Source organism: Aplysia californica, unplaced genomic scaffold, assembly GCF_000002075.1.
Source record: "Aplysia californica isolate F4 #8 unplaced genomic scaffold, AplCal3.0 scaffold00831, whole genome shotgun sequence".
Taxonomy (NCBI): domain Eukaryota; kingdom Metazoa; phylum Mollusca; class Gastropoda; order Aplysiida; family Aplysiidae; genus Aplysia; species Aplysia californica.
In genome coordinates, this window is record NW_004798101.1 from 161,204 (window position 1) to 187,304 (window position 26,101).

At 37.6% G+C, this 26,101-nt stretch overlaps 1 protein-coding gene across 5 annotated transcripts; it reads right to left on the reverse strand.

Annotated features, from left to right (window-relative positions):
• LOC101847379 (alpha-N-acetylgalactosaminidase) lies at window positions 1-26,101 on the reverse strand. Of its 5 annotated transcripts, none has more exons than XM_005109924.3 (8): window positions 25,706-26,101; window positions 22,761-22,921; window positions 21,845-22,019; window positions 20,865-21,039; window positions 18,150-18,244; window positions 8,157-8,318; window positions 5,680-5,877; window positions 1-3,574 (listed from the first exon to the last, which is right to left on the reverse strand). In XM_005109924.3, the coding sequence occupies exons 2-8, from the start codon at window positions 22,913-22,915 to the stop codon at window positions 3,305-3,307; spliced, it is 1,230 nt and encodes a 409-aa protein (XP_005109981.3). In that variant the 5' UTR covers window positions 22,916-22,921; window positions 25,706-26,101; the 3' UTR covers window positions 1-3,304. The 5 variants fall into 5 exon arrangements, with proteins under 5 accessions (XP_005109981.3, XP_005109982.3, XP_035828653.1 ...); XM_005109925.3 differs by lacking the exon at window positions 18,150-18,244 and adding an exon at window positions 15,831-15,925 and having other exon boundaries at window positions 25,706-26,100; XM_035972760.1 differs by lacking the exon at window positions 18,150-18,244 and adding an exon at window positions 19,895-19,992 and having other exon boundaries at window positions 25,706-26,098.

The window sequence follows — 26,101 nt, forward strand, 5'->3', positions numbered from 1 at the left end:
TTTTTCTTAACTAAAAATACCTTTATTTTTTCAGGTAAATTAAAGTCAAAGCAAAATTTAAAAAATGAGGGAAGAAGGCAAAAACATAAAACTAAAACGGGAGTATTTTTGTTTCACTGATCAAATTAGAATACTTCTAATACAAAGTCAAAGTGACATTGTCATGGATACCAGTAAAAATAAATATATAAATAATACAATCCCCTTAAGGAGATGAAAATTATGAGAAATAATTGATTAAAAGAACCAAATACCAATCCTCCCGGTCAGGAAAGAATGAGCCAAAAATTGAACCACTGATTTTAATTCTATAGCCAAAACGCACAAAGACACCTGTCAAAGTCTGAGTCGACTTTCTAATTAACATCATTGGAATTAAATTTACGTAGCCTCGTGTTCCTCTTCGAACCAAAAGTGGTGGACAGGGAAAAAAGACGAGCAAACCAACAATGTTATTGTTCTTTTTTTTTCTAAACGCACAACAAAAGTACACACAGTAGGCCTATCAGTACTATCAACTAGTACTCTCATTCAGTCACGGTGCTCCACAACAATGTCAATGACTGGATGGCAAACTACAGACATAAGTCTTCGGTTAATTTTTTATGTGCCAGTCAAGAGCACTCAGGAGAAATTTGGATTTGAAGACTCGTTTAAAAGATCCTAGAGATAATGATGATGGTGGACGATTGATCAATATTTTGCAGAACATGTTACTAATCAAGTCATAAACTTTGGTAAACAAGTCGGCCCGAAGAGGTCACACATGTTACAGTGAGGGATGTTACAGAGCTGATGATTATTGTACTGAAAAAAAGTAGTTTTGTTTTAGCAAAGACACATCTCACTGCTGATTGGAAAGGCATTCTATTATTAGTTTAATATGAAATGTATCACTTAAACATAACATTTACTTACTTTGTAAATATGACTGGACAAAATCGTTTTACCCAGATGGATATAGTTCATCTATTTTTCTATGCACAAATTTATATATTAAAAATGTATGCATGCATGGATAGTCAGATGCCCCAACTAAGTACATAGCAAAATTCTTTTCTTAAACAATAGACATATTAACAGTACCATTATGTCCGAGTATTATTATGGAATGTAAAGAAGCAAAAAGGCCTTCTTGTCCAGGATAACACCAGTCATCAATACAAAATGAGATCATCAAAAGAACTTAAAATTATAGTTATAATAGTATCACTATCCCACCGATTATAGAAATACATAATGAAAGTACTGTCCATGACATGGCCTTCATGCGTTTGGTGACTGGGGTCGTTTCTTCAGCAAAATCATGATAACTCTAGCTTTCAAAAAACCCAGGGGACAGCACTGGGAAGAACAGCAATGACCAGTTGGTATGATTATCTCTGTTAATGTGCTATTGCACATTTTGATGCAGCATTAAAATAACCTCTGAATGATTCCATGCTTGCCTCGACCAAACATACCGTGGTAACCTAATTCCCCACCAAGGATAACTGACAGTGGTATGTTGGGGGTTCTTTTTGCTGGGGGTTTTTTCATCGTAGATCGTCAGTAACAAAAACCATTCATAGAAAAGAAAGATGATACTAGTTTCTATAATCATTGGAAATTTATTATGAAGACTTATTCATCAAAACTGATTTTCCTTCTTTAAAGATCTACTCTCAAATTACCATTAGAGCAGAGCAGGTTACATCAAGTTATTTCACTGGGTATCATGTGCTGACCATGATTAGAAGAGTGAGAAGAGAAAATTCAGATCAAAATTCTGATCACTGGAAAGGTTAAATTATCAAGACACTACTGAAAAAAAAACTAATTTGATTTGTACCAACCTCCAGACATTGTGCCCATAAAGAAAAAAGCATGAAAAGCTCTGAATAATATTACTTGCCAACATACCAGTACCCGGTAACAGAAATGAGAACAATAAAATTGTGACACAGTCTTATATAATTTACACAATCTAAACAGCCGAGACAATATTTTCTACTTCTGGCTTCTTCCTGAGAATGGAATCAACAAATACTATCAAATATTTTTTTTTTACCGGAAAAGGATTTTTTTTAAAGTGATTTCAAAGGTAAACAAAAAAACTTTGCCATTACCAGACATTTCACAATAAATGAAGAAGAGGAACTCTGGTCAAAAAGACCAACATTTCCGATGAAAAGCCTGCAGTGATTAACTACATCAGCCTTCATTGGAAATAACAAATGAGGAATAAAGTTTGACAAGTATAAGAACAACCTGAAATGCTGTACAGAAATTGTTACACAGAAATTGTTACACAGAAATTGTTACACAGAAATTGTTACACAGAAATTAATAGAATGAACCAAGCAAATTTCTCACCCTGAGAACAGAGCATTACTGGATATACATGTGCAGAGAAATAACTAGAAATGCACAAAGAAGAGGCCAGATGTTTGTTCTGGTTGACTTTTCCCTCAAAGTCAAAATGGAAAGGGAAAAAGAATTCTGCATGTCTCTAAGTTTTGTTTCACCAAGAAAGTAAGGAACAAACAAAATTATCCAAGCAGAAGACAATTGTATAGTAGGCCCTAGCCCTCAAAGTAACCACCTGAGGCTGAGTAGGCTTGCTCTAAAGAAGTCATCTGAAGTCCCATCACAAAGTTGGTACCATTTTCATGTCCACATTGCATAGAACTAAAGCATTTCGAGACCCAAAGCATAGCTGTCCATATGCAACAAAGGCAACAATTTTTACAGAGTCAAAAGACTCAGCTTTCAGGTTTCACAACCAAGGCCCCAGTTGTCTTTTGCCCGATGATGCCAGACGTTGTATCTCAACATAATGACCATTTATGTGCACAAATTTTACAAACTCTTTCACTACCATCATCTCAATTGTCTGTCTTCGGTTGCTTGGCAAAGGCATAAAAAAATTTTTTAATCATTCTTGAATCCAAAATTGTATTCACTGAGGTGATTTGCTTCAGGAAAAAGTATGAACTGTTATTGAAATTTGAGAAACACACATCAAAATTTTCCCATATACATGAAAGTAGGAAAATAATTGTGATTGAGACAATACACACATTCACTTGACCCTGTTCATAGAATGTAAACATTACTATAATACTGAGTCTTACAATGTATTGAAATACAAACTTGTTATATCACAACTTTAATTTTTTTTAATAACTAGGAATTGTCAAAGTATTTATTCAAGAAAGTACATGGTAAAACATAAAAATCGAGACATAAAATGTATAAAATGTAAAAAATTTGCCACACTTTGATGCTGTTTCACCTCAAACAGGATCACCAGGTACGCCTATCAAGGGCGGGGCTGGGCAATCATCATGAAAAGACTAGTGGGGTCGACGCTGATGGTGAACGCCTGGGACAGGGCGAAAGAGCCCATTGGTTTGTTCTCGAAGGCCTCGGTTACACTGTAGCCACCCTTGTTAGTAAAGCCCAGGTCCTGGAAGGAGGTCTTGTACTTGACAGGAACACCTGCATCATCCTTGTTCAAAATGCCAATGGCAACAGTGCCAGGTTTGGGCAAGGCCAGTTTCTTCACCCACACTGAGATGGATCCTGGCACCTGCACAGATTAGGCCATGAAATAAAAGGTACAATAATATGCTACTTGCTGTTTTTGTTTGAGTAAAGAAAAGCACAGTGACAAAATAACAGTCATTTGGTGCCGGAAAAGCAAGACAAACAGGAACAACACAGGAAAATAAAAGAAGTAAGACCAACCCATGGCGTCCTCCAACCATCCAATGTTCATATAACAAACAACTCTCCTGGTCAGATACATACAAGAAAGACAAGATTGAGAGGGAACCATTCATCAAGGACAAAAAAAATTTGGACTCCATTTAGGATTGAATATGATTTTCCCACACACTATTTACATTCCTAGCCATGCTTCAAAGTTGGCAAAAATTAAAAAAATAATGTAGAGAACAAAAGTGTGTATGAACCTATCAACAGCTCTGTATCATCTATATTTCATTTATGTATAATTTTAGTAGTGCAAACCGTATTGCCACTTTTTAGAGGAAACCACATGCTCTTCAGCCCTCAAAATTTAAGCGCAGTTTGCATTCAGTATTCCTCAGACCATGACAGAGCCGGACTTTTATGAATTTGAGCTTAAGATTTTATAAAAGTGTAGATATAATGATCACAACGTATTGTTATAAAATACTCCAGAATTAAGCCTGTGGTGGTTTCCTATTTCACTTTTGAAAAATTTGAGAGGTCCCTACCAAATTTAATGAGATCATGCTCACAATAATGACATGTGTGTGTCAGTGACACTGACACTGCATCTAAGTGGATGGCCCTTGTTCAGAACTAGTGGCAATCAGCAATGGTGTGAGGATTGTTTGTGTTTGATTTTTTTTTTTATCATATAGATTCAAGGTATTTTTTGTTTAACCCAATCTACACAATTCAGATCACAAGGCGTGGGCTTAGACTTAGACCAAGGCTGACAGAGGTCCAACATCCCGGCATAAAGACTGAGATACTTTATAAAAATTTCTCCAAGGAATTAAACTCAGGTTCTCTGAGTGCAACAGTGAATCGCCTAACAGCTACACTGCAGATGCCATTTTATATTTGTGATAGTGTGTATTATTCATGCATTTATGTATTATGTATTTGTGTCTTTATGTATGCCTTGAGAGGATCAATACAGTGGAATTTATCAATTATATTTTATTTGGAACAAAGATGGAGTGACAGCAAGACTAGACAATTAGTCTTAATTGTAGTGGCAATCAAAAGTAATACATGATAGTGTAAGCCTTAAGCTCGAAGTTGTACTAAAGGCACAAAGGCAGCTAGTGGCCATATATGGCTAAAAGGCAGTATAGTATAAGTATGGAGAAAAAAAACATGCGGTGGATTACAGATCTATCAAAATCATTTGTGCAATAGATTAGCCACAGATTGTTTTATCCGTCTTGGAATACTCCTTATCCCAGAGGCTGCAAGAAGGACGTTTTCACAACAGTACAATGTAATTATAAAGGGAAAAAAAAAAACAATCCAGACTCACGCATAGCAACTGATGATAGGGAAAAGGCAACTCTTGAAACGCCCATGATCTTTCTGAACTGTTCAGTATGCAGAGGTTCTTAGCTACAACAACATAAACTGAAGAATATTTGTCCATAAAACCCCAATAAAATGTCACATATTTAAAAAACCAGGGAAATGCTTACAGCCGAAGCTCTGCAAAGCAGACTGAAAGGTTTGTTTGTTTTTTACCAGGAAAAACAAAATGACAATTCAAAACTTATACACCAACCATTTGGAATAATGCATGTACACTTTAATTAAACAAAAATCAAAATTTATAGACTTATATATATGTATCACTTATTTCCCTACCATTTTCCTCATGGTGATCAAGCCATTTTTGCAGACTCTATTTTTCTATCGACTGGCTGTAATTTGTAGACAAACTTGAATATCAAAATGCAGGGACATAAAATTTCTATCCCACAGTTCAAAGAGCGTTAGAAGAATTGCAGAGTATCATAAATGGAAGCACTTCACCATTTAGGAAACTTTTGTCCGGATGAATGGAGAATACAGGAATATGTAACACTCACATGAGAGTCACGAGAGAAGTGTTGATTCATCATACCACAACTTATTTCGAGAATGAGAAAACAAAGAAGTACCAACCTCAAAGAGCCGAACAGCCTGGTTGCCCAGGGGGTCCTGGTTGATGGCAATGATGTTCTTGTTGAGGAGAATCGCCTTGGCCTCAGGAGTCACACTTCTGAGGTCAACGGACATCATGAGCGGAGCAGCAAACAGAGCCCACATGCCAAACTGAGCCTGTTGCTGATAGTAGCTCAGGCCAAAGTCACCCACTACTAACTACAAGCAGGCAAAGGGATGGGAAATAATTAAAGAAAGGACGAATTAATTATATTTTCATTTTCAAGTTTGTTTGTTTGGATAACTAAACAAAAACTTGTCAGCACAATAGTGGTCATTTAGTGTGTGCAAAAAGGAAGACAGACTGAAAGGATTTTTTTTAAATTTAGTTTTAGTACAAGGTTATATGGAACTTGCAACACAAATAAGTCATGTCAGCGCCAAAGATTACAGGTGTTACAAGAGAGTAACAAACACAAAATAGGAGGGGAGATAAGGACGATAGATGTTTGATAGGAAAGAAGGAGCCAACCACACAAGAGACCCCGCCAATCACCCACCAAATAAATCTAAATTTTCAATTATTATATACCATAAAAGAAAATAATGAATACAAAATAAACAACATACCCTTTATAACATACCTTATGTGAGAGCAACAAAGCAAATAGCGACATATTTCCAAGACAGTTAAATCACAAACAAGGTAGGACTAGGAGAAACCAGTCTCCATAGATAGAAAAAATAGCAAATAAATTAATCGAAAGTCATTTGGCATTATTAGATTGCGACACTGCCTGCATATACACCAGCATGAGTGTCTCTGTGTTTGCGCTTGGGCGTATGTTCCAAACAAGTAAATAAATTACAGAAGTAAAACTAATTTCCCAAGAATCTGAGATTCAAGATTTCATTAAGGTAGCTGAAAGTGAGCACAAATAACAAGTCATACTTTGCCAAGAACAAATTCCACCAAAACATTCGACAAAACATAAAATTTACATATTGTAGATCATGGTTTCAACAGAAATCACCATTTCATAACTCTCACCATATCAGGGTCATTCCAGGCTCCAGGTTTAGCAAAATAGCTGAAATTACCATGGTTATTGCCATAATAATCGACAATGCCGAGGACGCTTGGCCAAGAATCAGTCACATCCCCAAAGTTCCTCCACAAGTTGCAGGACTTGGCAATGAGGGCGTAGTTAGACTACACAAACAACATGGGAAACAGATTCACTTGGGAGGAATATTTCCCCAAAACAAGCGTCATCACACAGAACTCTCGAAAAGGAGAAGTAAGGTTGTTGGGGGGTTTTTAACCCTACTATGCGATGACACTTGCTGTTCTTTTAGGAGTTCCATAGCAGCTCAGTTGTGCTTTGTAAGATGAACAATGCAATTTTAATGCTGTTTTTAGAAACAATAAGTCCCATGGGAGACTTAAAATTCCTGAACAAATCATAGACAACTTACCTTCTGTAACTTGTCTTCCTCAAACCATCACAGGTTTCAGTTTAATCACAAAGATCTGATGTGACTGTAAATTTTTATGGCTCCATCAACACAAAACAGATCATTTGCAGCTAACCCAAACAACAGAACTCAACAAACAAAGATGTCAGAAGTGTACCAAATAAAAATGTTAAGTTTGACACTGAGAAAAAAAAGAAGACATCAAAGTGAAAATTCACTACGCTATAGCTGAGAATGACAGACTAAGGACAGAAACAAAAGAAGGACCTACAAGTGGCTTTAGACAACAAAATATTGAAATTGTACAAAAATACAGAACGCATCGATAATTTTATTCTGAATTTGTTTAGGAACTGATCTATTTAGAGCCCAACCATCCCATCATACAATGTGAACAGACGAAATTACAGGCATAGTTAGAAAGACACCAGAATGAAAGAAATCAAACACATGATTTCAATTTCAAAGAAACTTTTCGAAGACTTCAAATTTCCCAATCTTGATATTCACAGCTGACGTAAAACTCTGACCAGAAACACCCAGTACCAGTTTGATCAACAGATACCAAGAGCCAAAATGTTGCAGGGAATAAGGTGAACATAAAAGACAACATCATAATTCATATCCTCTCCTTCATATCCAGATATCGCAAAAGGACTGTGGGCAAAAAATGTCGACACCAAATGAAAATATAAAAGTTTGTGAGTTTTTGTCAACCCTGACAGACTCTTCAGGGCAACAATAGTCATACCATAAATAACAATATGGAACCCTTTGTAATCTTTTCCACGCACGGTCGAACCTGCTCTACTAACGGCCAACTGAACGAGACAATCACCAACCAATACAAACAGCCACTACACCCCTCATCCCAGTGTCTCTTTACATTATGACACTGTGTAAGATGTCCACCTGTCTAAAAAACCACTTTTCTTCTCGACAATGGGTTGCCATCTTAGACAAGTTTGACTATAATATTTCTGGAAAAGCAGCAGTCCTGTTCGACACCTGAAACTCACCATGTCTGGATCATTCCATCCTCCTGGTCCAGCATATTGAGCAAATCCGCCCTCATCTTTCCCATAGAAATCTATGATGCCAGATACGGACTCCCAGCTATCCTGCACGTCCCTATAGTTGCGCCACTGGTTACAATTGCGACGAACAGCGGCGTAATCCGGCTGTTTTCAGCACCACATGGAAAGGGTGGTGGGGGGGTGGTAACATATCTAACGTTACTATCATTTTGTCATCACGCTCAATTAAAAGTAGCTTTTGGTACCATAATCATTGTAGAGTCTTTGTTCACGTAGCCCTAAATCAGTATTTTAAAAAATTCTGACCACAAAAAAAAAGTAATATTGAAGAAATTCTTCATCTTAACTTCAAATTTTACTAAATCTCACTAGATGCAGTTAATATTTTCAAGTTCTAACGTTTAAAAACAGTACAAATTAATTAGTTACAGGGTTTCACTTCAAAAATGTCAAAGCCCTCTAAGCCGAAGTATTTCTGCCTAAACCGTGAAATGCAACAACACCAAATGGCACATCATTTCAAATTTGAACAACTCCACTCAAGAAACATAAAAACGTTGGAAAAAAGGCAAAAAATGTAAATCTAATATTTCCAATACAATTTTAATATTTCTCTAGGAATAAAAAAAAAAGACCCAACCAATTCACACAATTTCTCAAGGAGATTTCAGGGGAGTAATAATAATGCGTGTTCTCCAAGTGTTTTCAGTTCCATTAATTGCAAACAAGTTAAGTCCCACCTTGAAGTTCTTAATGAAATGTTTACTTGTGTCAACATTGATGATGTTAGTCTCCTGCTCCAACATATCCAGGAAAGTTTCCTATTTTTTACCCTACCTTGTTTCAAGATTATTTCAGAGGCATAATCCTAAGGGTGCCATAGTTTGCACTTTGTCTCTATCTTTGAGGTACCCTGTCCCCCATTTTAAAAAATCAAGTCGGTTGAGATCTGGAGTTCAGTCTAACCTTGGATACTAACAAACCAAAGGAAATCTAAACCTATCCCGGACCCAGGCCAGCAAATTATTTTATCATGTGTGCTGCATTGGCTCAATCTTGTTACAGCCACTGAGACAAACAAAGAGTATGCACCACAGTTTAAGTTCAGTTTTTCAACTTCCAACTCCCTTTAGTGGCTCTCCTCTTTCTGTACTCTGTCATGAAAAAATAACAATCAGACAATGCACTGAGATGATGAGCCAGAGAGAAGCCCAAACACCACATTTCCAGGGAACTTAGGTAGGTTTTACTCCCGACATCATGACACTAGGAACCAGATTATGTTGTCAGATCGGTTAGAATTGTCCACAATTCTCACAGAGAAGAACTATATAATATATATTCCCTCCCTAAGAAAATGTAGACACTGTATCGTACAAACATAGCTTTTGTCTAAAATAAAAAGTAAATCTGCAGAATTCAAAGAATGGAACAAGGAGTAGAAGTGTCTTACTTTCATGGGATATTTTGGTCTCCCACATGTGCCAAAGATGGGAGAGTATTTATTGACTTCCACAAGGTACCAATCTTGTCCCGGATCCAACTTGGTAGGGGATGTCACTCCAATCTTTTCACAATTAATGTTGTCTTTCTTAAATTTTAAAAGACGAACGTATCTTAATTTTTTTCAGCTTTTTCTAAAATAATTTCAGAACCATAACTGCGTTCCCATTGGAACCTGAATTGGGGAAAGTGTCCAAAAAATTTGCTTTTTTTGTTGTTTAAGACATGTCTGACAAACCTTCTAAAACACTGGTGGTTAATGTGATCTTTTTGGACTCCAAACATCCCTGTTTACTACAATGAGACAAAGCACTGGGCTTTTATTTATTTTGAGACCACAGCCACAATACTATGCCATGAAAAAAGAAGTGAAAAAATGAAATTAAACAAATTTATTTATCAAAGTTCCTCTGAATGAAGTGCAGTTGGGAAAGAGTGAAGTTGTTCGAACTATACCACAATTTCATGGTGTAATATTAAGGTACATTTTTGTGTGAAACCCTGTATATCTACACACTATATATACGCTTTGTTACAACATTGAATGGCTGGATGAAGTTAACATGCCCAATCTGCCCTGAAGCAAAAGTTAGTATTCTAAATACCATGTCTTAGCTACATGCTTCATTAAGACTGTAAATCAACTAAGACTACAGCTACTATTCTCATTGAGCAAAAATTTCCAAACTTTAGACTTATAATATTATTAATATCAAGTAAATATTGACGTAAATTTGCGGTGTGTTATTAATGAAATAGAAAAAAGTGAAAATTTGTTCATTGATATAAAAAAAAAAATTCTAAAATGTGCTCTACAAACAGAATAAATAAGCCAATGTCAATTTCAGGTTTTAAACTTTGATAAGGTAAACTTTATCAAGCAAATTACTTTTACAACTTCAGAACCAACAAAAATGATTGGTTTAAAATGTTTCAAAATGAATTTATCATTATCATGAATACTAACATACTTTTCTTGAGCTTTTATCTTTTCTTTCTATAGGCATTCGATTTTTATCGGTTTGATTATTTACTTTGAGCAATTTTTACTTTACAAACTTTATTGTCATGCATTATTTATGATAAATTTCTTGAGCCTAATGCTTGTGAATTGTCTGATAACTCAATGCCTTTGAACAAAACTTTGATACCAAGAGTGGCACAAAAAGTTAACGTATGGGATGAAAAAAAGAAGCAGAAAACAAAAACCATAAGCACTGCTTTTTGAAAAGCTATTAAGCAATTGCAAGAATACACGGCCAAGCATTTGGTTTTGACATTAAGCTAAAAAGAAAAGCAATGGAGCACGGAGCGCTATGGGGGTTCTAAGGGGAAAATATAATTACTAAATTGAACCAAATGAAAAAATATTTAAAAACTCAAGAAGTCTTGAACTTGAGCTCAAACAATCACAGTACAAAAACAATATGATGGCATTCTTCTCATCCAGCCCATAGTGTCAACATAAATGGAATTATAAAACTATTTTGAATAATGAAAACTTGTGTAATAATATTACAAAAAAAGAAATTCAAGTCAAATAAAACAAAACAAAGTTTTATCTACTGAAGTCACTATATAAGTGGTCAAAATAAAAACATGCTTTTCAAGAAAATAAATATTTGGTTTGAGACCTTTCAACGTACAGTCCTAAGCTGAAAATCCCTAACACAACTGCTGCATGTCTAACAAAATCAACAAAGTAATCAGGAGACAAGCACTACAAAAAATAAAGACTGGGACACTCAAAATGCCAACACACAGATGAAGAGCAACAAGGATCTGCTCTCTTCAAGTCCATGACATCCATGATGAAAAGAAAACGAAACAAAGAGCAAACTGAGGATATCAATAGAAAAAGCGGAACTTTAATTCTAAAAGACCAGAAACGTGGTAAAAGAACTTCAAAAAAGTATAAACCAGACTTCCTCGGACACTGATTCAACAACAATAGCAAAGACAGAAAAGAATGGAACATTCGTCCATTTTTGGGAGATGCATTGTAAATATATGGCATCTCTGAAAGTCACAAACTAACATGTGAATGTTCCACAAAAAAAAGCCCATAAAAATCATGAAGAGCTTCAAGAGGCAATTCCAATCAGCATTTATCGTACTCTAACATCAGTCGTTTTAAAAAATCAAATCTGAAATAGACCAAGGTAAATTCTTTTATGTTTCAATTTATACGCCGACAACTGTACAAATTCACAAACCCTGTGTGTAATCTGAAGCCATCTATTGGATCTTAACTGCACTTACCTGTCATGTCAGCCATCATTGGAAACTAATCTTCTTGTTTAGACAATATTTTTTTTGAATATTTACTGATCTGTTTTAAGTATTTACAGAATATAATGTTTCACCTCACCCTTAACAAGGTAGTACAAACAAATCTCCACATAGCATTGAAAAGTTATAACCAAAAAGTCTACTCTTTTTTTGCTTGTAAGCCCAGTGCTCTCTGACACCAAAGAAAGGTTCAATTTGAGCAATCTCACTTACAGCTACCCGGGTCTTTCAAGTTTCCAGTTCTAAAAACAGAAAGTTATTTTGGAAAACAGAGACTGAGTATAATGGTTATTTTGCCTTATTCAATGAATTTCATTATTTTATCCAACACTTCTGCCCTCCTCCCAACAAAGGAATCAGTAATCCACAAATTTGTTCACAGACCTATAAGTTTTCTACTACTTTATAAATAATAATAGTTTTTCAAGTGAAATTGATAATAACAATATGACTTGTTCAGGAACTCAGTTGAAATTAAGTAAAACTTCGTCCAAAACAGCAAATGTCATCACATCTAACTGAAAACGTATGTAGATGTTGTATAAAATAGCACAAACTGGAAATGCAACTGATGTGAGTTAAAACAATGCTTAAGAATGCATCTATACCAATGTCACATGACATTAAGAAAAGGCTAAAAATGTTATAAATGAGTCCAAATTTACTTTTTAAAATCCATTACCCAAAAGTGTTTCTCAGAACCTTTTCATCTACAAGTTACGATAGATTCTAATAAAATAATAGGTGATTTTTTAAAATATAAATAATATTATTTTTCTTACATTTAATATTTTTTTCAAAATGATATAGTCCTGATGTAGTCAGGGTACGTGTCAAACAATATGCCAACAAAAATCTTATTTGCACAAACTCTTGCAACCTTTAAAAACCCAACACTACACAACCAAACTATGAACTTTTAGCCCTCAGTCCATTCATGGCTGGTCCTGGCAACAGTGTGTGAGCGCAGTGAGCACTTAATGAGTCACTATCTAAGCTGGCATGGTGAAAGTTGTTGATATATAAAATTTACAGCCAGTCACTGTTCTGTAGCTTTAATGAGATGAGCGATACCAAATAAACAAAAGGAAAAGGATGAGAAAAGATCAGGTCAAAGCGCCCATCAACCACAAAAGTGATAAGTAAAAACACTTTAAGCAATACAATTCAATTGACAAGAATAGCAGAAAAGAAAGAAACAGAAATCTTCTCAATGGCATAACACAATGTCTGGAGTTTTCATCACTTGGTGAATACATCAACAAAAGACATATTCATATTCAAAAGACAGCCTACACTTTCCACTATTACGCAAAGTTGCCATTCAAGCAAGACATCCCAGGAACATTTCACTAAAAACAAAAGACAACAGTAACTAAACAATAAAAATATATACCAGAGAGCCTATGAACTGTCTCCTCCTTGATACACACATAAATCAACTTTCCTAAAAAAAAAAAATAGCCAATCTCAATGGTGGATTCTCAGAAGGGATACACTAAACATAGATGTCCTTACAATCAAAAGGACAGGCAACAACAAAATGATAAAGACCAATGAAAACTGAAAGACAAATGGTGGAGAGGAAAAAGAGTGAACAGGATGAACCTGGGGCAATTCTGCCAGACTTTCAGTTTTTAGTAAATAGTAGCGGACTGTAGTGCGGCAAGGATCGAAATAAGTACCTTTCAACCTCAAACAAGTTTATGTAAACAGGACAGGGACCTTTCTCAGACACTGTGAAAACAAATGTTCAAAGAGAGCAAATAGTTTATGAAACCAAAGTCAACATTTATCTTACATCAATCATAAACAAAAATCCCACTGTCTGAGTCTATAAGTATTGTTGAAACAGAGGTCATTCTCCTCACAAATTAATCATATTCGGCTTGAACCTACAGATGTTCTCAATAAATCAGCTCAGGCTGTTAAAACGGCGGAGAGATCAATTTTTCCAGTCCCATTAATCAACAGATTAATCATTATAAAGTTTTACCCCCTTATCACGAAGCAAGGCATATCTGGCTTGGCATGTGATAGGTCAATGCTACGGTTAAGGGAAAGAGGACAGCTGTTGAAGTTGAAGCCTGGTTGCCAAAGGAGAGCCACCAGCCAAAAATGCTGTTGTGTATGAACATGTAGGCCTAACTGAGGATTCCCGATATAACAGTTATTAACCCTTAAACCAAGCTACACATAAAAAGCAGTCTCTTCAAGAAGTCCAGGTGTTAGTCAAGTTTCTTACCCTACTGAGCTAACATAACTTCAGTAATATTGTCTGAGTTGTATCTTTCAAAAGCTGTCTGCTCAAGTTGTGTCTCATCTATATCGCTTTCAAAAAAAAGAATCTGATATGATTAATATAGTTAACATACTAAAAGAAAAATAATAAAGATAAAACATGTATGGTAGGTAATGCTAGATCAAATAAAAAACAACTCAACAACTCTCCATTTTCTCTCCAAACTGACCCAGTATTAAAAAGAAAAGGTAGATCTTTCTAAAACACAGACATCAAACGAAGAAAAATGACCCATCACAAGCACAGAAGAATTGAAACAAGGCACGGCATCAAAAAAAAATAAAAAAGGGTCACTGAGCAGCAACTGATAGATAATTTCATTAGAATCTGTCCTTAACATGGGAGCTAATTTTCCATGAATAATGGGTAACTGTAAGCTATAAACCAAAATTAAAGGGAAGTCTAAGATTTCAAACCAAAATGTGGCTATAATAAAAGAAAAGACCATTATATTACCAAATCTACTCTTTTAAAAACCTGAAACCTAAGCAAACAACTTATGTATCATGAGGATCGATTTGCAATGAAAGAACCTTCAAACCAGCATATGACATATAAACCGGCCACTGGCAAAGGAAAAGAATCGATCTTCCTGTCATATTCAGAAAATGTTCCATAGCAGGGTAACCTGAAGGGCGCACAAAAAGAAAACAAATAGCAGCATAAGCCTGAATACCAATGGAGAAATAGCAAGGGAGAGGGAACGAGTAACAGTCACAATTGAGATGATATAATATCACCATGGTCAACCATTGTTTACGTACTTACAGGTGACTTGAAAGTCCTTCAATAATCACCAAAGGATCCCCAAAATCTTTGGGAGATCGGAGATCTAAAAACAGATGGCGCTATAGCCAGTTGACCACTATGTCAACAAATTTCTCTAAAAATTCAATTGTTTTATTTCATGGAAAGTGACACATGGTGAGAGCACTTTTATACAATGAAATGACATGTAAACTGGCCAATGGTAGAGGTACAGAATCCACTTTCCCATTACACTAAGAAAATGATCCAAGTCTAGGTAAAATGTATGGTCTTCATAAAACATAACAATGTCTTTTTCATATAAGGTGGCACAAGAAAAGCTCAAAACATTTAATGGCTCTTGAATCCAGTTACTAACCAAAGGAGGATTGTGAGAATGCTCTTTAAGCTGTCAGTCAAAAATCTATTGAATAAAAGAAAGATCAAAACCTCAAAAGAAAGAAACTGCAAGAACATTCAACCCTGAAGTCTACACAATGACTGGACTGCTGTTTCAAAACTTTCAATAACCACAAAAGACAAGAACCACACATAAACACTGCAACATTCTACATGCCATCGGCTCCATAGGCACAGGCTAAAGGACAGTTGGTCTACCAACAAACAAAGAACTGGTCAACCTTAATCATTCATTAGCATTTTCAATCATCATAGATGCAGATGATTAGTTAAAAAACAAAAAGTGCAAAAACAGCAAAAGGGAGCAGAAAAATGTTACAGCCACAGTGGCTGTACTCCATCAGTAAAGATGAAGGCTTTGTATCATGCAAATAAATGTATACTCAATACACCTTTACACCCTTTCCAACAAGGTAACCAGGCCACTGACAAAGGAACAATATTGGCCTTCCCGTCATATTGAGGAAATGTTCCATAACAGGATAACCTAAATTGTGCAGAAATATTGCAAAGTTGTAAATTACACCCAGTGTGCATGAGAACACCTATGTTTTTTGCCAATAAATAGATAACAATAATACAATAATAACACTCTCACTCTGACAACCAAAAAGAGAGAGTCGACGAAACAAGAACCTCCACCCATCACGCATGAGGTTCACCGGTATTTTGTGGCTCAATCATTAATAACAGCTGGGTTTACTGTTGAAGATTCAGAGAGGGATATCATGACTTAAAGTCACAATCAAAGCAGATGCAGGGAAAGCCACACACCTTTATAACTAATTGATATAACATAAATGAACATTTCCATCAATAGCAAAGAGCTCTAAGATGAGAATGTACATTTAGTCAAGCTAAGCATAAGCAGAAACACTCTCACGAACAGGGCAGCTTAGAAATTCCCTGCAGTCAAAATAATAAATGCCTCGAAAAATGAACAAAAATGTAGTATCTGCATCAACATTTCATCCACTTGGGAGGTTTTTTTCAGTCTCATTAGTGTTCCCAACTCAAAAATAGTCTTTTAATCAGTTGGCCTGCTTTTAGGAGCATTAGAAATTCTAAATGAGTTTCAGTATATATATAGTAAAATGAATAAACTTAGACGTGGGCTCTCTCATGGCCTAGAGGTTAAGGTGTTCGCCTCTCATTCAAAGGTCCCGGGTTCGAATTCAGGTAGCGACGGAAAAGCTTTCTTCTCTAAAATTGTCTCCTTTCACCTCTTTTCCTGCTCTCTAACAATGCTCTGTCCTCTGCTTCCGTCTCAACTTTCTGCACCTACCCCCTCCCTAACCTCCTTTGCCCCCTTCTTTGGGATCCTGACTCTTTCTGCAGCCTTTCTACTGCTACTCCTTGGCTCCATCTTACTGCTGTCTTTTAGCCACACCCCTGATCTTATGGTAGGAAAGATCTACACCTAGCCTTCTCTGAAAAGGGCGAAAAATCTCAGAGGTCCCGTGTGCAAGTTGCAAACATTAAAGATCCCTTGGTGGTCTAAAATCGATAAGAGTAGGCTTCGGCCACCCCCTGGGAAAAATTCGAAATTTCCTGCCAACTGAAAATGTTTAATGTGTCATGCGTACTAATATGACCTCATGCAGTTGTGAGCACCGTAAAACACTTACAAAAAAAAACCTTAGGTAGTGCTTTGAGCAGTTGTGGTATACATCATATATATATATAAGACTTAAGTTGTCATGAACAGAGAACATTTTTTTTTTTAAGTTATGGAATTTTATAAGATGATTTAAATGAATGTTTAACTCCCAACAGCTGCTAATGGTAGATGCTTTATTGCTGCATGACCCATGACAAGTTTTTCAGATTCTTACAAGTTTTTGAAGAGCGAAAAACAAGGATAACAATAATTCTGAGGTTAATTAAGATCCATTGTTCTTGACTCGCAGAAATCTGTACACCTCTTTCAGATTCAGTATCCGTGATTTTTGTTCTGGTTCAGAATAATATGTTACAGATGATTTTAGTGAAAAGGAGGTATATTTCAAGAGGGCACATCTAATACAATAGCAAGAATTACAACCTGAACTAAGGTGATAATTTCACGAAAGGAGGCAGTGGTACTCATATAAATGTTCCCATTATAAGAGTTTGACCATCATTCCAGAAATGAGATTGAGCTGGAGGTTTGAGACAATGTTGCTTCTATGGATTTAAATGATACAGAGTGGCTGTTTGAGCAGGGCCTTGCTAGAGAAGTGGTTTAAGAAAATATTCCAACAATATATAATTCGAATGATGCTGAGCATCAGTCAAAAAGATTCGACAAGAGAAATGAAATGTGTAACCCATGGACCTGATTCATCAGATCTACATGGAGGTCAAGAGAATTCCTTGTACAGAAGAAACAATCCCTCGTCAAGTCCACTCGCAATAAAAAGAAAGTACAGGTAAACAGATCATGATGGGAAGATAAGTAGGGGCAAGCTAAGCATTTGCAGTCACACTTCATACAAAATAGAAACCATAGCCATGTCATTGTTCTAGTCATGACTTTGTAAATACACGCACAAGGTGTCCAGACAGACAGTCCAAAAATTCTTTTAAATTGTTATTAGATTACTTATTATAACCATAACTGTTTTTTACGGATGAATGTTGGTAGTCTTTTACATAATCTTGCTTCAGTCTTAGTAAGAGACAAATATGATTTGGGCACTTAGCATTATTCAGATTTGTAATTAATGCACCTTTAAACCAGAACCCCACATGTAAAGAGGCCACTGGCAAAGGTATGTAATCGGCCTTCCAGTCACATTAAGGAAATGTTCCATAATGGGGTAACCTGAATTGTGTGGAGAAAGTAATGTAAAGACACGTTAGTTTGTGTTTCATTCATGACTCAAAAAGGTGACTTTCAAGTGGCATTTTGCAACACATGATCTCCTGATTGAACACGACAGAGAAAGAAACTTTGACAAGCTTATAAACAAAAAAGACCATGCTTATCCTGCTCTGAAACAGTCTGTACCTCATTTTCAAAGATACAATTGGTCATATGGACAAATCAACAGTAATATCCGTTTTACACAAGTCGCTTTTTAACTCAATATCTGGAACATTTAGATTATTATACCATCACATGATTCCACAGTGAAGTAGAAAAGAGATGGTCACTGTCTAGTCGAATTTACAGATCCATATCCAGAATAAATAAAACAATAGCTGACAAACAAAATTAATATTTTTGGAAGAATTGTTTATCTTGCCTTTCCATAAAATATAAGTATCATGAAATATTAGCTCCATGCCAGTTAGGCGGTGACAGCCAGCTGGAGATACTGTTGTTAGTTTTGTTTTAGTAAGTCTTTTACGGCACTTGCAACACAATAAGTTCATATAGGTGCCAAAGATTTGAGGTGTTACAAGTAGTGTTGGGTCGGGCTCGCAAAATTAGCATCAGCGAGTATCGAACTACTCGCTGGCACTACCCGCAAACAAGCGGACGGGTAACGAAACGTCTGTTTGTGAAGAGAAGTTCGCTACTCCCTACACATCGGACAGAGACAACAGTTCGTTTAGCGATGGGCGGATGGACGGGAGCGACTCCTTCCATTGCATACAACTTACAACCCCCCCGCCTCCCCCCAAAAAAAAAATAATTAAAAAATCACTCTCCTGCCTCACATTGTAGCTAGGCGTTCATGGCGGAAATCCCCCCCGCCCCCACTCCCAGCCTTTGCGATAATTGGAACGTACACAGTGTGCCCACACACAAGGTGAAAGGTTACACACATAGTACTACGTCACCAGCCTCTCTCACTCCCTGTGGCACCGCTAGTGGCTTGAAACATTAGGCCTAATTAACAAACAATAGACAGTGGGCATAACCTCGCGTCGAGTATCTCGTCTGCTAGAATTCGCCCGTTTGCCCGCCCGTCCAGTGAATAAAATTGTGGAGCGGACCCAAAAAACGAACTGTCTTGAGGTTCGTAGTTCGCTCTCATGGCGGTCCGTTACCCGCTCGCTCTGACTGAATCCGCAAGTAACGAACCCGTCCGTCCGCTCGCCCCAACTCTAGTTACAAGAGAGTAACAAACACAAAAAAGGAGGGGAGATAAAGACGATAGATGTTTGATAGGAAAGAAGAATCAAACCACACCAGAACACCCGTCAACCAACAACCGGGAGATACTAAACTTCCCTACTGTACAGCCAGAATATATACCAGATTTGGACAAACGTGAATGGCAAAGACCAAGCATGTGATGAACTGAAGGCTTGTCTTTAGCAAATCACTTTAGTAAAACGTTCTTCAAAATACAGCAGGAAACATAAGTATAGACAGAGGCAAAAACCATAAGTCCCCTCCAAACGCCTTGCCCCCCAATACCATAATTTTACTCTTACTTCCCTTTATATTTTCCTTCAGCATAGCTGACACATACACTGACTACAACAAAATTATGACCACAGAGGCCACATGCCCACAAACCGGAGGAAGCTTGTGAGAATACTCATACAACGGCCATTCACAGGAGTAGACCATGGGATGACCAGTCTTATTCATGAAAAACTCCATCACAGGATACCCTTTGCATTGATACAAAACAATTATTTTTAATTATTATAATTATAACATACAGCACAATCAGGTAGACACAGTTAAAAAGATCTAATGCATAACGTACCTGTTATATCCATCAGTTTTCCTTTCTTCTCACATACAACAACAAAACATGATTTAATTTAGTACCCATACCATAACTTTCCTTAACAACAATGTTTACCCCAACTGTGCCGACACGAAGCTGTCTTTGGATTACAGTAGTCTCCGCCTAAGATCCCGGTGCTCGGGAGCAAGGAAATGCAGGATCTTAGGCGAACCGGGATCTTAACCGACGAACCCAGGGAAGAATCTATGGTGACCCATGCTAAGGCTCACAATAGGTACAATGGTCTCCCTCCACTCTAAAATGAACTAACATGACCGCTTGGTGGGTTTATGACGTATGGCAAGCAAAGAGAGGTTAACCTTGGTGAACTATCACAGTGCATAGTGGGATGAGGCATGCCATTTTCACTTTTTATCCTATCATGAGTCTCAAGATCTACGCGTATCCAGTTGCCCCTCCCCCTTACCTGTCGAAAATTTATAGCTTTCCATCTCTGACCGAGCCCCCCCCCCCCCACCCCCTTTTATATAGTAATAATTCTGTTTTCTTAAAACAGCGGGATCTTAAGCGAACCGGGACCGTAAGCGGTGGGATCTTAGGCGGAGACTACTGTACTTATTAAAACGAGTGTCTTCAATAGTAAAATTTCCCCAAAAGTAAAAGAATTTAGGAAAATGATTCTCTATGTTCTTCATGGAAGCATCACGTTATATTTAAAGATAGGCATGAGGCTGTTGAAAAGAAGCAAAATGAAGCGAGCAAAAAAAGTATTCTGCATGAACACCTCACCATATGGCATGTCCTTTGGGTCAGAATTGCATCCATCAAATTTCACCATATCGACATCCCACGAGGCAAAAGTTTTGGCATCAGTCTCCATGTAGAACTCACTGCCAGGATAGCCAGCACAGGTCTTTGATCCGAAGTCTTCGTAAATGCCCAGCTTCAAGCCTTTTGAGTGCACCTGTGTGAGAAAGGTGTATTAGTGGTGCTACAAGACAGAAATGGCTCAAACAACATGTCATAACAGGGAAATAGATGAGAAAAGAACTAAGAAAAATAATACTAAAAACAAAAAAAGTCAAATGGTCTTCTATCAAGAAAAACTAACCAACCCTGGTTTGTGAGCTTCAAGGACTCAGGTTGAGCACTCTTAAGTCCACTACTAGAGATTTACCTCAGCACACCCTGAGGCACACGTTCGATGCCTAAAAGGATAATAGTCGGGTCTGCTCTGGAGTGCCGGGTTAACATTATGCTCAAGGTCGGAAAAAAAGTGTGGTATATCTTTCACTTTTTTTTAACTTCATGTCTTAGAGTTTGTAAAATCAATAAATTATCAATATGTGACAGAAGAAGCACAAGACACCACAACAGTCTCATTGGAGATGTCATAGACATTGTCTTCAAAATTCCTTCTTGGGGAGCCAGATGAAATATTCCTGACAACACAAACTTGTGTTTGTTTTGAAGTTGAAGCCACACTAAAACTGGAACAGTTGTTTATGTTCACAGGTTATGTTAATCCTACTTAAAAACAACACATTCTAAAATTTGCCTATCCTGCTACTGATAACAAGGTCTGAAGAGCCAAGCTTTCTTTTTTCTTGACAAAGACATTTTAATGCAAAATTAATAAAAATCATGAAAACATTCATTTAATCACGGAACCCTTTAAATGAAAGAGACAAAAAAGGGAAAGCTATATAGAGCCAGCACAAAAACTGACATAATATCTAGCCAAAATACAAAGAGAAGAGATAGCTTACATAGTGGGCCAGTGCCTTGATTCCACTTGGAAACCTGAGAGGATCAGCCACCAGTCTACCTTCACTGTCTCTCTCCATGGAAGGCCAGCAGTCATCAATGTTAACATACTCATACCCAGCATCTTTGAAGCCCTCAGTTACCATTAAGTCAGCCATTTTCATATACAAACGTTCACTGCGGACCAAAAAAAAAATGTCATGTTCATGTTTATGCGCATATAGATATAACAGTGAAATCTATGATGGGCCTCCATTGTCGAGGAGAAAAGTGGACGTCTTAGACAGGTAGCCATCTTAGGCAGGATTGATCAAAATGAATTACACTACCATTCCCTTCTAAGATCCCAACTGGAGGTGGTCAAAGGCTTAAGACTTTTTAATAGCCCATTAACATTTGTTTTCTGCATTTCCACTGCTTTTTCAAAGACTGACATATGACAAGAATCTGACACTGAGCAGTCAATTTGAGCTGATGGCAAAATTTTCTTCTTGCTTTATAATTGCGGGGATGGGATTTCCTTGCATCGATGGCGTGAAAATGATTTTACTAGATGAAAGAAGTTTAAGACTTCAGGGAAAATAGCCTTTGGCTTACATAGGAAAATCTTATGTGAGGGCTTATTAAGGGGCAGTAACTGAAATTATCAAACTCACTAGGATAATTTTTGCTACTACTGCCCTTCATCATTTGGAAATTCAAGGAGGAACATTTTTGAGGCCATATAATTAGTAGGCAAGGCCTGTTATTCCAAACTCACTGCAGGTTGTTGTTGTTATCCATCCAGAACTCACTGCAGGTAAAAGTGAGGTTTGTTTGTTTAACATATCTCACTTGTGTCAATAAAGCCAAACAGTGAAACTTAAAAAACAGCCACAGAAAAAAAGTATTGGTGAATGAAGCAATATTTATTCCTACCTGATACAATTGTCAGGATCATTCTTGCAGTCAACATTGCATCTAAACCTTTCCCATGACAGCCAACCCATTGGTGGGGTAAGCGCAAGGCCGTTGTCCAAAGAATAAACAACTTGACATGTCAGTAATGACACAAGGAGGCACTGTAAAATCATTGTGATCTGCAGGGAGAATAAAGCAATCACATCATCGATCAATCAAATCAGAGACTAACAAAATGACTAATGTGTAGTGCCAGGGGGTTTCCTACCAGACGATCAGGGGTGTGGCTGAAAGACAGCAGTAGAAAGGAGCTAAGGAGAAGCAGTGGAAAGGCTGAAAAAAGAGTCAGGAGCCCAGAGGAGGGGGCGAAGGAGGTGAGGGGGTGGGAGCAAAAAGTGGAGACGAAAGCAGATAACAGAATATTGTTAGAGCGCAGGAAAGGAGGTGAGAAGAGACAGTTTTTTAGAAGAAAATTTTACGCGGGACCTTTGAATGAGAGGCAAACACCTTAACCTCTAGACCACGAGAGCCCCCTGGGCGTACTTAATGATGGCTAGAAAGACAAACAGCAAAAAATAGGCTTACTGAATTGTAAAGATATTTTTAGTTTGCAATTTAGTATTATATTTGAGATGATACCAAATGGTGCCTAACTGACAGTGCATGTGTTTTAAAAGGCCGGCTCTATTTCTCCGAACGCTCGTGAAAATAAACTTGAACTTTATGTCTCCGAACGGTTTCCATTCTCAAGATTTTTTTATTATTTGCGAATGGTGTGGTCCGCGTATGTGTAAGGTGTGAACGGAGGGGGGAGAGCGTGGGGCAGTGGAGGGATCAAAAATGCTTCTTTATTCTTCCCAGTCCTCGCAAAATGGAAGAATTGTTTGTTTGTTTAGTATAGGGTTTTACGGCGCTCGCAACTGCATAAGGTCAAATGAGCGCGCGGGACACACCTAATACTTTTTCGTTGGTAGGAAATTTTGAATTTTGCCCGGGTGGCGGCCGAAGCCTACTCTTATCGATTTTAGACCACCAAGGGATCTTTAACGTGCGCACTTGCACACGGGCCCTCCGAGATTTTTCGCCCTTGTCCGAGAAGGCTAGGTGTAGATCTTTCCTACCAGAAGATCAGGGGTGTGGCTAAAAGACAGCAGTTAGGAGGAGCCAAGGAGTAGCAGTAGAAAGGCTGCAGAAAGAGTCAGGAGCCCAGAGGATGGGGCAAAGGATGAGAGGGGGTGGGGGCAGAAAGTGGAAATGAAAGCAGACAACAGAACATTGTTAGAGATCAGGAAAGAAAGTGAAAGGAGACAATTTTAGAGAAGAAAATTTTTTTGGCCGCTACCCGGAATCGAACCCGGGACCTTTGAATGAAAGGCCAACACCTTAACCTCTAGGCCACGAGAGCCCCCAAATGGAAGAATGAAAGATGACGCAGAACACTCGCAAATAACCAACAAATCTCGAAAAAAGGAAACCGTTTGGAAAAATAGGTCAAGTTTATTTTTCGCAGTGTTCTGAGAAAAAATCATTTCGGTATTTAAATACCTGAATAATTACTAATGAGACGTGTACTCAAGAGGTTTCGGTAGGGCCTAACCTAAATACATGATGGCAGGCTAACAGTACTTAAGCACGGCAAGCTACTTCGTAATATTAGCATTTTACCATCAATGACAGACACCAGTCAGTACAGACCATAAATAGGCCCTAATATAAGTCTTATTACTTTTAAGTCAAGTGTCAAATTAAATAAAAATTTTACAGTGAAGTCAAAAGTAAAGGTGTAAAAGTAATAGCCAAGCCAATCAAGCAGCCTGTAGTTAAGATCTTGAGAGATGGCCTAGTCAATACTGCTCAACAAGTTCAATTCATATAATAAATGACTAGATTCTAGATTCTAAGATCCTGATTCTGGATGATTATTAATTAACTAATTATAACGACAAAACATACTACTCCAGTAACTAGATCTAGTTGAGACAGTAGAACTAGAACTACAACTAGGCTAGATCTAGATCTAGACAAGATCTAGATCAATCGTAAAGGAGAGTCGAGAAAATTTTATTGGTAGTGTCAGTGTCAATTGCCACCGAGTAAATTGACTTTTTGTCAATTGCCACGGAGTAAATTGGAGCTCTTTTGCGTTGGTGGGTAGATCTAGTTATTGTGCTCGAGTGCTCGGTGTTGTGCGTTCGCCTGTCCATCTGTGTGTGTGTATGTGTGTGTGTGTGTGTGTGTGTGTGTGTGTGTGTGTGTGTGTATGTGTGTGTGTGTGTGTGTGTGTGTGTGTGTGTGTGTGTGTGTGTGTGTGTGTGTGTGTGTCTTTTCCTGACCCCCGTCCCCCGATTTATGTTCCCCGGCCGATATTACGTGAATTTCTGCTTGAGTTTGTGTGCGTTTGTGACCTACTTCTAGAATTGCCTGTGTTGGTTCTACACCAAAGTGTAGGCTAAGACTAGCCTAGATCTAGGCCTACAGCACGGTCTCATTGAAAACACGCCAAGTTGGTACCGTAGCTCTAGACTAGATGCTCGTCCAATGAAATTAGTTGAGAACAAATTGGCCCATTAGATGATTAGTCTTAGACACACATTATGAATTTATATAATGCTAAAGATATAGTGTTGTTTTCAGACTTGACACCGCTTCACTCGGTGGCAATTGACAGAAAGTCAATTTTTGTCAATTGCCACCGCGTCACTCGGTGGCAATTGACGCTACCAATTTTATTAGATCACCACGCCGACAGATAACGCTAACACTGACTCAACTGCAACAACAGTGTCAATGAACACAAGTCCAAGTTGAGTCTATCATGCCATTAGGCCTACTTTGTGAACACAATAAATGACACCAAATAAATCATTAACTGATGTAGACCTTCAGTATCGGTGCATTATCGGCCCTGTGCAATGAAAAAAAACTCAGTTTAGCTTATTGGTCGACTAAACAAAGACACTTACGCTTGTGGTAGGCTGTGCTTGGGTCCAATAAACGGCCTGCAAACTGACGGTTGACCCGGCAAATGCCAACCAAACTCTGTCTGACTGAATTGTTGATAGTCTGTCATGTGATCATGTCATGTGATTACAAAACATGTCCACTGTAAAAATCGAAACTAGGCTAGGCCAAGTGCACCCTGCGCACACACTGTTTGTGGGCATAGGTGATAGTAGGTACAACATCCGGCAGACTAACTGTTGTAACCTCTTTTTGTGTTATCGTTGCTGACCTTCAACAATTGTCCGGGTTTCTGTTCATGTATTTGTTTCTAGTAATATACCCCAACGTTGAACTGCGGTAGAAAAAAAAATGAGATTCCTTACTAAACTGATACATTGAGCAGGGATTTTGATCCT

Coding starts and splice junctions, on each gene's coding strand:
- LOC101847379 (XM_035972760.1), bottom strand. CDS start 22,915: ATGATTTTACAGTGCCTCCTTGTGTCATTACTGACATGTCAAGTTGTT. Junction 21,040..21,844: donor TCAAGGCACTGGCCCACTAT/GTAAGCTATCTC, acceptor TTTCTCACACAG/GTGCACTCAAAAGGCTTGAA. Junction 19,993..20,864: donor CCCAAAGGACATGCCATATG/GTGAGGTGTTCA, acceptor ATCAATGCAAAG/GGTATCCTGTGATGGAGTTT.